The following is a 14,892-nucleotide window of genomic DNA, read 5'->3' as shown; positions in this document are numbered from 1 at the left end:
CCTCCATCTCCCAAGTAGCTGGGACCACAGGTGCCCGCCACCACACCTGGCTTTTTTTTTTTTGGTTGCAGCCATCATTGTTGTTTGGTGGCCTGGGCTGGATTCGAACCCGCCACCTTAGGTGTATGTGGCTGGCGCCTTAGCCACTTGAGCCACAGGCACTGAGCCCATTAGATATCTTAATAAAGATTTTTTGTAAGCATCACCCACCCCAGTTGAAAACACACACACCTTTCCATTGCAACAGTTTTTGTCAGGTTGCTTTTAGGACAACAGTAGTATAATGTATTTCAAGAAGGAGAAAAAGTATGTGAGAATAAAAACATACACAGAGGAACTATTTAACACCTCATAGTAAAACTATTCTCACCAGTGGGTTGCCATATAAAAATTTCAAGATTCCTTGCACACTTTTGTTGTAAATAAACAGGATATTCAGCAGCAAGGGTGCCTTACCATGCATATACACTTAAGGCCTCAAACAAATGATAAAAACTTGAAATTAAGACATATAGAAAGGATAGAAAAAAGATAATTTATTTTACCATGCAAAGATAATTCTTTAACATCTTGGAATGTTTAGTCAGTTTTCTCACTGGATGATTGTTGTTGTAAAATACTTTGTTTCTATTTAGTCCACAGATTAGGAGGTCAGAGATGAGTAAGAAGCTGCCTTAGGGTTAGAGACAGAAGCTCAGACAGAAGCTTCAAGAACAGAGGCTTCCAGCAGTACCCCTCAAAAACCATTGTGCTAATAATTTATTTGGAATTTTTTCTTTGTTTTGTCTTACTTTTCAGAGTCTCTGCTGCCCTGGGTAAAGTGCCATGGCATTATAGCTCACAGCAATCTCAAAGTCTTGCCTCAGTCTGCAGAGTAGCTGGGCCTACAGGCACCTGCCACAATGCCCCCTGCTAGTTTTTCTATTTTAGGTAGAGATGGGATCTTGCTCTTGCTCAGGCTAGTCTGCAACTCCTGAGCTAAAGCAATCCAACCACCTTGGCCTCCCAGGGTTGTAGGACTACAGGCATGAGCCACCATGCTGGGCCAGAATTTTTTCATTCATGTTCATGAGAGAAATTAGTCTGCAATGCTGCTTTCTTATAACGTCCTTGGTCAGGTTGGTATTAAGGTTATGTTGGCCTCGGTAATTATTTGGGAAATATTCCCCATTTTCCATTGCTGAAAGAGTTTATGTTAAACCTGATATTACTTTTTCCTTTATATATTTGAAAAGACTCCCCAGTGAAAATATATGAGCCTAGATTTGAACCCGCATTTTCCTTTATGGAAAGATTTTTAATAACTAATTTGATTCCTTTCTGTGATATGTGATTACTTAGGTGTTCTATTTCTTCTTGTGTCCATTTTAGTTGTTTTTCCCTGTAGTAATTTGTCTATTTCATTAAATTGTCAATTTTTTTTTTTTGAGACAGAGTCTTACTACATCGCCCTTAGTAGAGTACTGTGGCATCACAGCTCACAGCAACGGCAAACTCACGGGCTTAAGTGATTCTCTTGCCTCAGCCTCCCAAGTAGCTGGGACTACAGGCACCCACCACAATGCTGGGCTGTTTTTTGTTGTTGTTGTTGTTACAGTTGTCACTGCTGTTTAACAGGCCCAGGCCAGGCTCGAACCCACCAGCGTTGGTGTATGTGGCCAGCGCCCTATCCACTGAGCTACAGGCACTGCCACTGTCAAATTTTTGAATGTAAAGTTGTTCATAATACCCTCTTATTAGCATTTAATGTCTATAGGTTCTGTAGTAATGGCTCCTTTCTATTCCTAATATTGACAAATTATATTTTCTCTCCTTTCTTTTTTACTGATTAGATTTTCACAGAAGCAACTTTTGGCTTTGATTTCCTCTGTTGTACATTGTCTTCTATTTCACTGATTTCTGTATTTATTTTATCTCTGTGACTTTTTTTCTAATTTGATTTTTAGTTTTTTCTCAAGCTTAAGATGAAAAGTTAAAACATTGATTTTTTTAGCCTTCTTTTCCCTTAACAATTGTAATCATGGTTCTGATATTCCCTGTAAGTACTGTTTAAGCTACATCTGAGGAATGTTTTTTTTTGTTTGTTTGTTTGTTTTAGAGATAGAGTCTCAGTTTGTTGCCCTTGGTATAGTGCCATGACATTACAACTCACAGCAACCTCCAACTCCTGGGCTTAGGTGATTCTCTTGCCTCAGCCTCCCAAGTAGCTGGGACTACAGGTGCCCTCCACAAGGCCAGGCTATTTTTTTGTTGCAGTTTGGCCAGGGCCAGGTTTGAACCCACCACCCTTGGTATATGGGGCCTTTGCCCTACTCAATGAGCCACAGGCACTGCCCCATCTGAGACATGTTAATGTTTTATCCTCATTATTATTCTCTTAACAGTATTTCCTGATATCCTAAAATTTTATCCACTGTAATTTTATCTTTGACCTAGGATCCTTTAGAAATGTACTGCTTATTGATTTTTAGCTTCATATCATGATATTCGGAGAACATACCCTGAAAAATAAACCCAAATATGGTCAATTTTGGGAAATGTTCCATGGGCACTTGAAAAGAATACATTCTGTCACTGTTCATTGATTTTTATGAATGTTTACATTTTTTAAAGTAAATATCTGAAAGTAAGATGGCTGGGTCATAGGCTAGGTCTATGCTTAACTATACAGAACAAAGTTTTCCAAAGTGGTTGTGTTTTTTTTCTTTTTTTTTTTTGGTAGAGACAGAGTCTCACTTTATCACCCTTTGTTGAGTACCATGGCATCACACAGCTCACAGCAATCTCCAACTCTTGGGCTTCAGCAATTCTCTTGTCTCAGCTTCCCAAGTAGCTGGGACTACAGGTACCCGCCACAATGCCGGGCTATTTTTTTTTGTTGCAGTTTGGCTGGGCTGGGTTTGAACCTGCCACCCTCAGTATATGGGGCCAGCACCCAACCCACTGAACCACAGTTGGCGCCCGTGCTCTTTTTCATGTACGCTATCATTATATGACTTACAGTTGCTCTTCATCCTTGCCATTATCTGGCTATTGTTAAGTTTATTGTCTTTTTCCCCTTAAGCTATTCTAATGAGTCTGAAGTAGTACCTCATTATGTACACAGTGATTTCTTATTTTAAGATTATATTTTTTAATTATAGATTTTCTATTTGATTTTATTTATAGCTTCCAATTCTATGATGAAATTCTCCATATTTTTATGTTTTCTCTATGTATTTCTCTAGTTACTTGAACATATTAATAATTTTAAAGTTCTTGTTTGTTAATACCAATACTTGTGTCACCTATGAGTCTACTTCCATTGTGTTTTCTTTTCTTTCTTTCTTTTTTTTTTTTTTTTGCAGTTTTTGGCCAGGGCTGGGTTTGAACCTGTCACCTCTGGCATATGGGGCTGGCACCCTACTCCTTTGAGCCACAGGTGCCACCCTCTGTTGTGTTTTCTTTCCCTTGGCTTTGGACATCTGGTCTTTTTTCTTGACCTGAATATTTAATATTGTTTAAAAAAGATTTTATGATTCAAAGAAAGAACTTGTAAGTTTGACTTCATTAAAATTAAAAACTTCCACTCTTTAAAAGACACTGTTAAGAGATGAAAAGAAATACCACAGACTGGGAAAAAAGTTTTTAAAAGGCATATCTGATAAAGAAATATTATTCAAAATATATAAAGAATTCTTAAAGTTTAACAATAAGAAAATAACCAGATTAAAAAGTGGGCAAAGGCCAGATGTGGTGGCTTGCACCTGTAATCCTAGCACTCTGGGAGGCTGAGGCAGGTGGACGGCCTGAGCTTAGGAATTTGAGACCAGCCTAAGCAAGACCAAGACCCCATCTCTAAAAATAGCCAGGCGTTGTGGTGGGCTCCTGTAGTCCCAACTACTTGAAAGGCTAAGGCAGAAGAATCACTTGAACCCAGGAGTTTGAGGTTGCTGTGAGCTACGATGCCATGACACTCTACCACGGGTGACAAAGTTAGACTCTATCTCAAAAAAAAAAAGAAAAAAGAAATTAAAAATGGACAAAAGACCTGAACAGACACATCATCAAAGATATACAGATGACAAATAAGCATAGGTAAAAGTGCTCCATATCATGTCATAGGAAATTTAAAATTTAAAAAATGAGATACTTCTACACGCTGATTAGAACGGCCAAAATTCGGGGCGTGGCCTGTGGCTCAAAAGGGTAGGGTGCTGGTCCCATATGCCGAAGGTGGCAGGTTCAAACCCAGCCCCGGCCAAAAAAAAAAAAAAAAAGAACGGCCAAAATTCAAAATACTGACAACGTCAAATGCTGACAAGGATGTGGAGCAACAAGAACTCATATTCACTGATGGTATAATGCAAAATGGCACAGCCATATGGGAAGACAATTTGGCAGTGTCTTATAAAGTTAAACATACTCTTACCATGTAAACCAGCAACTGCACTCCTTGTTATTTATCCAAATGAGCTGAAAACTTATGCCCACACAAAAACCTGTGCACAGATATTTGTAGTAACTTTATTCATAATTGCCAAATAAGCAACTAAGATATTCTTGGAGCAACTAAGATGTTCTTCAGCAGGTGAATGAATAACTAAATTATGATACATCAAAACAATGGGATATTACTCAGTGCTAAAAAGAAATAAGCTACGAAGCAGTAAAAAAAGCTCAAAGAGCCTTAAATGCTTATTTCTAAGTCTAGGAAGCCAATCTGAAAAGGTTACATAAATACTGTATGATTCCAACTATGTGACATTCTATAAAAGGTAAAAGCAGGAGACAGTAGAGTTCAATGGTTGTCGGGGGTTGGGGGGTAGGGGAGGAGGAATAGGCAGAGCACAGAGGATTTTTAGGGCAGTGATGACTCTGTATGGTGCTATAATGTTAGACACATTACATTAAATATTTCTCAAAATGCATAACACCAAAAGTGAACCCTACTGTAAAGTATGGACTTTGGATAATAATAATGTGTCAATTGTTGGGTCATCACATGCAAGGACAGCAGTACAGGACAGTGACAGTGGCCAAGGCTATGCATGTGCAGGGAACAGGGTACATGGGAACTCTGTGCTCAGTTTTGCTATGAACCTAAAATTGCTCTAAAAAATAAAATCTATTAAAAAACGAATCAAATAAAAAAGACATAGCTGTTCACCATCTTCCAATACTCTATCCAGATTAAAAATTATTGTTTCCAGTATGGATGAGATGGCAAAACTATCACCTTTTTCTAAAATTTAGCTTCCGAAAACATCATAAATGATTTAAGGCTCACAATGAGGAACAAAGCACTTACTTTTCAACTTTCTTCCTTCGTTCTTTCTGCCTTTGTTGTTCTTTAACTGTTTCTCTCTCAATGTCCATACAAAGCCGTCTATGTCTTAGGTATTGCTTTTGACGCTAAAGGAAAGAAGTTAAAATTATTCAGATTCTTTTCTCAGAGGAGCAGAAAGAAAACCATATGCTACAGAAATTATAAGGGTTAAGTTTTTTGTGGTGTTTTTTTTTTTGAGACAGTGCCTTATTCTGTTGCTCCTGACTAAAGTGTCGTGGCATCATAGCTCAGAGAAACCTCAAACACCCAAGCTTAGGCAATTTTCTTGCTTCAGCCTTCTGAGTAGCTGGGACTATAGGCCTGTGCCACCACACCTGGCTAGTTTTTCTATTATTTATTTACTTTAGGAGAGATGGGGTTTTACTCTTGTTCAGGCTAGTCTTGAACTCTTGAGCTCAAGCAATCCACTTGCCTTGGCCTCCCAGAATGCTAGGATTACAGGTACCAGGCCTGACCACACGTGTTAAGTTTTAAATTTTCTTCTGTCTGTAGTAACTCAGGATATCATATACAACAAGAATTTAATATTTTCAAACAACTAGCTATTATATGTTAACAGACAAATGAGAGAAGTACTAATTTAGTTGTCCTTAGTACAGTTCCCTGTCAATAGTACTTGAGGAAATGATTCTATCTGGGATGATATATATTACATTTACTCTGTATTCCCAAGTAGTAAGTACCACAAAAGCAGGGCAACAGAAAGAACTTGAGAGGTATTTTATAACAGAACAACAGTCACTTTAACTTTTCAAAATTAAAACTGTACCATAAAAGCATACTTGAAGCTTAGCCTAACATGGTACAGAGGATTGAAGGGCTGAGGTACATCACACACATAAACAGAACAAGTCTGATAAAAGCAGGTGCTATTACACTGTGTGTGATGTGTTCAGATCTCTGATCTTATATATTCTCTTTTAAGTCCACAAGGTACTCAAAGAGCAAAATGTATGTATATACCAGGGCTTTTTTGTAAAAATTACTGAAAGCCTAAACAGCAGTTCTTACTACTGACAAAAGTAGCAAATCACAGTGGTATTTTTTAAAATACAAAGGCCCTAAATCTATCTTTTCAGATACCAGTTCTGGAACCTGAAAAGGTTCTGGTCTCTGAAAAGATCTGGTTTGGATCCAGGTATTTATATTTTGAGAAAAACTTCCACATCTGATTCTGGTGCATGGCTAACTTTAGATTGAAAGAGAAAAAAGAAAGCCATAAATTAATAACTTCCTTTAAGTAAATTATAGTAGCAAATATATGCTAGCTGGAGAAATTCACTAGGATTAGATCTCTGATTTCACATCAGTACATCCTAAGTCCTAAGAGTGTGAAAGAGAAAGTCAACATATTATAATGACTCAAGCAATTTTTTTTCCTTAATCTATAGAATTTCTGGTACTAGCTCCTTAATAATTACAAATATTTCCAATTTCACACATACTATCATAGTAGAAATATTAATATCTAAAAGCAATATTATTACATACCTCTTTCTTTTCCTCTTCTCGATCTACTCCAGAGTGAAATAACAGTGGAACTTGGAATTCAGTGCTTAATCCTGATTGATATTTATCATAAACCTGTTAAAAGTCCAGTCACAAAATTACCAAAAGATACCAGTGAACCATCTTGATATTCTTATCTATTGATTCTTTTCTTCTACAAACTTGAGCTCAATTAGACACAGAACCAAAGAACACATATAAAAGAAGAAAAAAGAATGAAAGAAAGAATTTCAGAACAAACAAACAAATAAAAAAACAGAAAAGGATTTAGGTCAAAGCATGGATGAACAAACAACAAATAAAAATGTTCAGAATGCAAAGTTCCTTTAAATGGTCACTTGAAATCACTCTGTCATGAGTGTGCTTGGGATTGAATCGAGAATATACAGCCAGATTCCTTCATATCTCAACTCTCTATATAAACATTTTCAATTTAAACAACTCTCTTCATGGGTGTGAGTCCAGAGAAAATATTAATTAACTGGCATGGCATGCAGGAAACTAGGGTTAATTTTTACCCATATTTTCTTTCTTTTTTTGTGAGACAGGAGCCTCAAGCTGTCCCCCTGGGTAGAGTGCTATGGCATTACAGCTCACAGCAACCTCCAACTCCTGGGCTCAAGCGAGTCTCCTGCCTCAGCCTCCCAAGTAGCTGGGACCATAGGCGTCCGCCACAACGCCCGGGTATTTTTTGGTTGCAGCCATCATTGTTGTTTGGTGGGCCCAGGCTGGATTCGAACCCGCCACCTTGGGTGTACGTGGCTGGCGCCTTAGCCACTTGAGTCACAGGTGCTGAGCCTCTACCCATATTTTCTAGGAAAGCCTTAAGACATAACCTGGCATACCTATTGGGGCATTATGTGGGTCAAATTATATTTAGAAATAAAAAATTCAAATTTTATCTCTTTAATTTAAAACTTAATTTTTCAGCAAGCTTATAGGACATAAGATTGATATACTAAAATCAGTTGCATACTTGTGATAAACAATCTGGAAACAAAATTAAGAAAAAATTTTCACTTATAATATCATAAAAAAAGGAAAGTATAAATTTTATACACTGAAACTTAGAAACATTGTTAAAAGAAATTAAAGAAGACAAAAATAAATGGAAAGAAACCCTCCATGTTTATGGATTGTAAGACCTAATATTGTTCAGATAGCAGTACTCTCTAAAGTGATCAACATATTTAATAAAATCTACATTAAAATTTCATTAACTTCTTGAAGAAATTGACAAGATGATCCTAAAATTCCTGTGAGAATGCATGGAATCCAGAATAGCTGAGACAATCTTGAAAAAGAACAAACTTGGAAGATTCACTATTCCTAACATCAAAATCTACTACAAAGTTACAGTAACCAAAACAGATTTTACTGGTACTATGTATAACAACAGATACATAAGTCAATGGAATAGAAGGGAGAGTTCACAAATAAACTTTTACATTTATAATCGACTATTTTTTGATAAGACTGCTAAGACATTTCAATGGAAAAAGAACAATCTTTTCAATAAATGATACTGGGAGACAGGTTATCCACATGCAAAAGAATGAAGCTGGACCCTTACCTAATGCTATACACAAAAATTAGCTCAAAGTGAACCAAAGGCCTAAATATAAGAGTTAACACTATACGACTCTTAGAAGAACACACAGGAGTAAATCTTTGTGGATCTGAATTAGGTAATGATGGCTTCTTGAATGTGTCAACAAAAGCAAATATACAAAAGAAAAAGTAGAGAAAGTTGACTTCATGAAAACGAAAAACTTGGGCCAGACACAGTAGCTCACACCTGTAATCCTAGCACTTTGGGAGGCTGAAGCAGGTGGATCTTTTGAGCTCAGGAGTTCAAGACCAGACCAGCCTAAGGAAGAGCAAGACCCTGTCTCTACTAAAAACAGAAAAAGTAGCCAGGTATTGTGACAATTGCCTGTAGTCCCAGCTACTTAGGAGGCTGAGGGAAGAAGACCAATTAAGCTCAGGAGTTTGAGGTTGCTGTGAGCTATGACACCACGGTACTCTACCACGGGTGACAAAGTGAGACTCTGTCTCAAAAAAAAAAAAAAATAGGTGAACACATATACAAACTGGTACAATCACATAAGGGATATTATTCAAGGATAAAAAGAAATGAGCTATCAAGCCATGAAAAGTCATGGAAGAGCCTTAAATGTCTATTTGTCAGCAACAGTAGCCAATCTGAAATGGCTACATTCTGCATGCATACTATGTAACATTCCAGGAAAGGCAAAACCAGTATTTTTAACTCTTTTTTATCTCACAGCACTTGTACCTATAGTTCAACTTCTGAGGGACACTTCAATTATGTTGATTAATAAAAAGAATAAAAATAAGAATATACTTAATGCACTTTAGAAAATAATTTAATTAATGATCTTTTAAAAAATGTTGTGGCTCATGTAAGATCTTCTCGGTGTGCTGCAGCCCAATGGCTGAAAATCACTGGGTAAAACTGTAAAGACAGTATAAAAGATCAGTGGTTGCCATGGGGAGAGTGAGAGAAATGAATGGGTAGGGCACAGGAGATTTTCAGGACGCTAAAAACTCTTTCATATGATACTTCTGTGTGTGATGGTGGATATCTGACAAACTCCACAGAACTGTACAACCCAAAGAGTGAAGCTTGATATAAATTATGGATTTTAGTTTTTCTTTTTTTTTTTTTGTTAGTGGCAGAGTCTTATTTTGTTGCCCTCAGTAGAGTGCTGTGACATCACAGCTCACAGCAACCTCTAGCTCTTGGGCTTAGGCAATTCTCTTGCCTCAGACCCCTGAGTAGCAGGGACTACAGGCGCCCACCACAGCGCCTGGCTATTTTTTTGTTGCAGTTTGGCCCAGGCTGGGTTCGAACCCGCCACCCTCGGTATTTGGAGCTGGCGCCCTACTCACTGAGCCACAGGCACAGCCCCAAATTACAGATTTTAGTTAACAGAAATGTATCACTATTGGTACATCAATTATAAAAAAGATAATAACTAAAACAAGATGTTAATAATAATAGGGGAAACTGTGGGGGGGGAGGAGTCTCTGTACTTTCTGCTCAGTTTTTAACTTATAAATCCAAAGCTGCTCTAAGAAATAAAGCCAACTGATACATTTAAATAGGCTTACATACATATTAATCCTAAAAAGGGTTGAAATATGCAACTGGCTTTAATACTAGTTATATCAAATGTTTGTTTTCTTTTTTGGTGTTACTTATCTTTGTTTTCTTACAAAGGAAGAAATGATGATTTTGTGATTTTTATGAAAATGAGAAAACAGTTGTTTTTTCTTTTAAGACAGAGGCTCACTCTATTGCCCCAGGCTAGAGCATCCTGGTGTCACAGTTCACAGTAACCTCAAACTCCTGGGTTCCAGAGATCTTCTTGCCTCAGACTCCAGAATAGCTGGGACTGCAGGTGCCCCCCACAGCACAAAGCCAGTTTTATCTATTTTTAGTACAGACAGCATCTCCCTCTTGCTTAGGCTGGTCTTCAACTCTCGAGCTCAAGCAGTCCACCTGACTTGGCCTCTCAGAGTGCTAGGATTACAGGTGTGAGCCACTACACCCAGCTAGTAGATTTTTTTAAATAAATGTTTCTTAATTTATTGCATGCCCTTAGGTAATTTCCAAAGATTTTAAAAAGTTGTTGCTCTTTGAAATAAATTCAATAATTATGATTGTTTTGGGAGGGGTCTTCAGAGCTCCTCACATTCCCATTCTAAAAGCCATCCTCTTTTTCCTTCCCTTTTTGTTTTCTTTTAACACTTCCAAACTAGAGACAAATCCACTTCCATTTTAAGTAAAACTTACAAGTGGTTTTGGGTTTTTTTTTTTTTTTTTGGTTGTTGTTGTTCTTTCTTTCTTAAAAATGTTTTCAATACTTCATGTTCAATAGCTGTCTCTTCCCCACCCCCTGACAAATTCAAGGTCAAACCCCTCATGAACCCAATAAACTTTTCCTGCAAGATCAGCAATGCCTTCCACTTGGCTAAATTCAATAATCAAATCTCCTTTTCATCTTACTTAACCTGCCAATGGTATTTGACAGAGTTGATCTCACCTTCCTCCCTGACATATTTTCTTCACTTGCTTTTTGGACATTCTACTCTGGGTTTCTGGTTTCCCCCACCACATATATCTTTCCTTCTCAGTCTCCTGTGCTCCAGAACCAGTCCTCAGGCTTGTCCTTTTTATCTACAATGACTTCTCTGATGATTTCATCAACTCTCTTGGTTCTCCATAATCATTATGCTGATGGATTCTAAATTTACCTCTCCAAGCCAAGCTTCCAAACTGCCTTACCTGATCTTAGGACCTGTTTATAATTTAGTACCTTATTGGGCCAGCAAAGTGGTTCACACCTGTAATCCTAGTACTTTGGGAGGCCAAGGTGGATGGATTGCTTGAGCTCAGGGGAGACCAGCCTGAATAAGAGTAAGACCCTGTCTCTACTAAAAATACAAAAAAAAATTACCTGAACATTGTGGCCAGTGCCTGTAATCCCAGCTACTCAGGAGACTAAGGCAAGAGGATCACTTCTGCCTAAGAGTTTGAGGTTGCTGTGAGGTATGATGCCACAGTACTCTACCCAGGGTGACAGAGACTCATAAAAAATAATAATAACAATAACATCAAATTGCATACTCATGTAATGAGACCTGTTCTGTCCAGTCTTTCCCATTATTTCAGCTGTTCAGGCTAAGAACCATGGAATTGTTGACTCTTCCTCACTTGATGTCAAATATATAAGCAAATTCTGTTCAGTTTACTTTCAAAAATTTATTAAAAATTAGACTTCCACAGCCTCCACTGCTGTGGCAAGTCACCATTATCTCTTGCCTAGGTTATTTCAAGAGCCACTTAAGTGGTCTTTCTGCTTCCGTCCTTGGCCCCCTCCTCAATTTACTCTCATCAAACAGCATAATCCAGTTATTTTTCTGGTCATGTCTCCTCTTGCTGTCTCCCTTGCTCCAGGTACCCTGGCCTCCCTGCTGTTTTTGAATATATAAAGCACACATCAGCCTCAAACCTTTGCATTTGCTGCACCCTCTACCTAGAACACCTTTCCCCCAAATATCCACATGGCTTACTCCCTCAGCAGGACCTCTGTCAAATATATCTTCCCATCTCGCCTGAAATGTGCAATTAGAGAATCATCTCTATGAACTTTACAGAAATTTCTTTTCAAAATAAAATGTACCTGGGAAGGAGAACACACTAAATCTTTATCATACATTAGTATTTTAGCATTAAGAGTTTACTGTTTCCTTTTTATGCAGATAGCTAGTTAAAAGCAGAGCAACAATGATAATCTGGAAAATATTGAATGGTGCTCCCCCCAAGGAGGGTAAACAGTGAAAAGTAGGGTCCTCCACTCCACCTGCTGATCAAAGAGCACGGGGCACAAGGCAGGCCACTGGGTTATAGGAAATTTCAGAAAAGGAAGGGGATGGGGGAGAAGGATGTCAAAGATGCCTATTCCTTCCAAGACTTAGTACAACACCCCATTAGCATAAGGAGAATGCAGAGAAACTTCTAGGGGAGGTTTATATGCCCCTAACCTTTTGAGGAAAAAAGATATAAAACAAATGGATTAAAATGTATCAAAAGTACATGAGATCAGCCACATAAGTTGTAAAGGGCAAATACCACCTCTATTTATGTTGCTACTATGTAACAACAACAACAACAACAACAACAACAACAACAAAAATATATATATATTTTGAGACAGAGTCTCACTCTGTCACCCTGCATAGAGTCCCCTGGTGTCACAGAGTGCTGGAATTACAGTCATGAGTCACCACACTTGGCCCAAAAATATACTTTAAATTAGCCTTATAATTCAAAACAAAGAACTACCATGGGTATTTGTGTAGATAAGTATTACCATTATCCAAAGAGGGGTGTGACTGATACTTGTCCCTACTCCTGGGAGGTTTCCTCTAACCCCTCGAAATTTCCTGAGGAATAGATGTGAAATCAGCCTGATCTTCAGGGACAGAGGGTGGCTAGAAATTAAGTTCAAAACACGAAGGGGTTTGGGTCACCAGATGAGGGGGTCTTGGCGTGAGAAATCAAGAGGCTTGACACAAAGTGTATTGGGGGATTGAGGAACTCTGGGGTCCTATTTATTATCACAAAGCAGGAAAAAGTACTTAAAAGTTACTTAGCAGACATCAGCATTAAAAAAGGGGGAATATGAAAGTGTTAGACAGAATGTCTCCAATTTGTTTTGCAAAATCTCAGACCTTAAGCAAAATCTCTGCCTCTGGAGTCAAGAGACCTTTGGAACCTAGAGGATCTTTACCATAAACTTTAGGCCTGGTATTGCCATAACTCACATATACATTCTCCCTTGGAGGCCAGTTTTCTGAAATCCTGCAGGCACACAACTCACATGCCATTCTTGTGATTCTCCAGGTCTTTAAAGCAGGAAGCCAATCTAATGCTAAAGATCAGGACAGTTTCCTCTACAAAAACAAAGGAGTAATAAATCAATTTTGCCTACTTAATGAAGCCTTCATATATATGCTGGGCACCAACTAGGATGAGCTTATAAAGGGTTGGCAATATTCAGCTTATTACAGTGCCAGGATGATAACACATTCCTGAGGGCACAAAGCTTGGAACACTCTTAGTTGTAGCTCTGTATTCCGTTTGTCATATGTGTCTCTTTGGCTGGTTCTAATTTGTAAGCCTTCATTGTAATAAAACTGTAATTGTTAGTCCTGAGTTCTATGAGTCATTCTAAAAAATTATTAAATCTGAGGGTGATCATGGTAATCCCCTAATTTATAGCCAGCTGATCAAAGTGAATTTTCATGTAATAAGTGAAGTTGGGCATATTTTATTTTTTTTAAGAACAAGTCATCATATTCTCCTCATACTGACAGCCCTTCCCAGGTAAGAACAGAATTTGTTGAGCTTAGCAAAAGCAAAATTGGGTATCTAAGGAAACTTTTATTCATATTATTTATTTTATTTTATTTTTTTGAGATAGAATCTCACTATGTCACCCTCGATAGAGTACTGTGGCGTCCCAGCTCACAGCAACCTCAAACTCTTGGGCTTAAGTAATTCTCTTGCCTCAGCCTCCCAAGTAGCAGGCACTACAGGTGCCCACCACAATGCCCAGCTATTTTGTTGTTGTTATTGTAGTTGACATTGTTGTTTGGCAGGCCCTGGGCTGGTTTTGAACCCAAAGCGCTGTAACCACTGTGCTACAGGCGTCAAGACTATTTATTTATTTATTATTTAGACAGAGTCTCACCCTGTCCCCATGGGAAAAGTGCTGTGGCATCATAGCTCACAGCAACCTCAAACTCAAACTCCTGGGCTCAAGAGATTCTCTTGCCTCAGCCTCCCAAGTAGCTGGGACTGCAGGTACCCATTACAATGCCAGCTAATTTTTCTATTTTTAGTAAAAATGGGGTCTCACTTTTGATTGGACAGATCTTGAACTCCTGAGCTCAAGCAATCCACCTGCCTTGACCTCCCAGAGTGCTAGGATTACACGTGTGAGCCACTACACCAGGCCTAAAAAAACTTTTAGTTCAGCACCTCAAAGACCCTGACCCAGAACTGGAATCCAAATATATCCCACCATTAACATGTGCAAATACTTAAGTACAACAAACCAAATGGAAAATGATAAACTTATGGATAGCTAGTTTTGAGAAAAAAAAATACAAATGGCTTTTAAAATATGCTCAGTCTCACTCATAATACAAGTTAAAACTATAAGAAGGTGCCATTTTTAGCCTGTTGAATTGGCAAAGGACAAGTTTTAGATGACATACCATCTTGTGAGATCTGGGGAAACCTCATCTGGCACTCTTATTTGTTCTTGGTGAGATTACCTTGTACCAATTGTGATGAGTGACTTGGCAATATCCCTCAAAATTGCAAATACATGTTTGCATCTGACTCAGCAAATTCCATTTAGGAATTGATTCTGGGCTCAGCGCCTATAGCTCAACCGGCTAAGGCGCCAGCCACGTACACCTAAGGTGGCGGGTTCGAATCCCCAGCCCGGACC

General features: G+C 38.3%; 1 protein-coding gene across 1 annotated transcript in view; it reads right to left on the bottom strand.

Annotated features, from left to right (window-relative positions):
* The window catches only part of CCDC15 (coiled-coil domain containing 15), a 75,032-nt gene that overhangs the window by 22,115 nt on the left and 38,025 nt on the right, over window positions 1–14,892 (bottom strand). The window contains exons 11-12 of the mRNA XM_023517325.1: window positions 6,821–6,913; window positions 5,291–5,394 (exon numbers count right to left, since the gene is read on the bottom strand). Coding sequence (XP_023373093.1) covers window positions 5,291–5,394; window positions 6,821–6,913 — 197 coding nt within the window. The remainder of the gene's footprint in view (window positions 1–5,290; window positions 5,395–6,820; window positions 6,914–14,892) is intronic.

Source organism: Otolemur garnettii, unplaced genomic scaffold (assembly GCF_000181295.1).
Source record: "Otolemur garnettii isolate 467f Iridium unplaced genomic scaffold, OtoGar3 scaffold00108, whole genome shotgun sequence".
In the NCBI taxonomy this organism is placed as follows: Eukaryota; Metazoa; Chordata; class Mammalia; order Primates; family Galagidae; genus Otolemur; species Otolemur garnettii.
The sequence above is the reverse complement of the archived record's forward strand: the minus strand, read 5'-3'. Positions and strand labels throughout refer to the sequence as shown.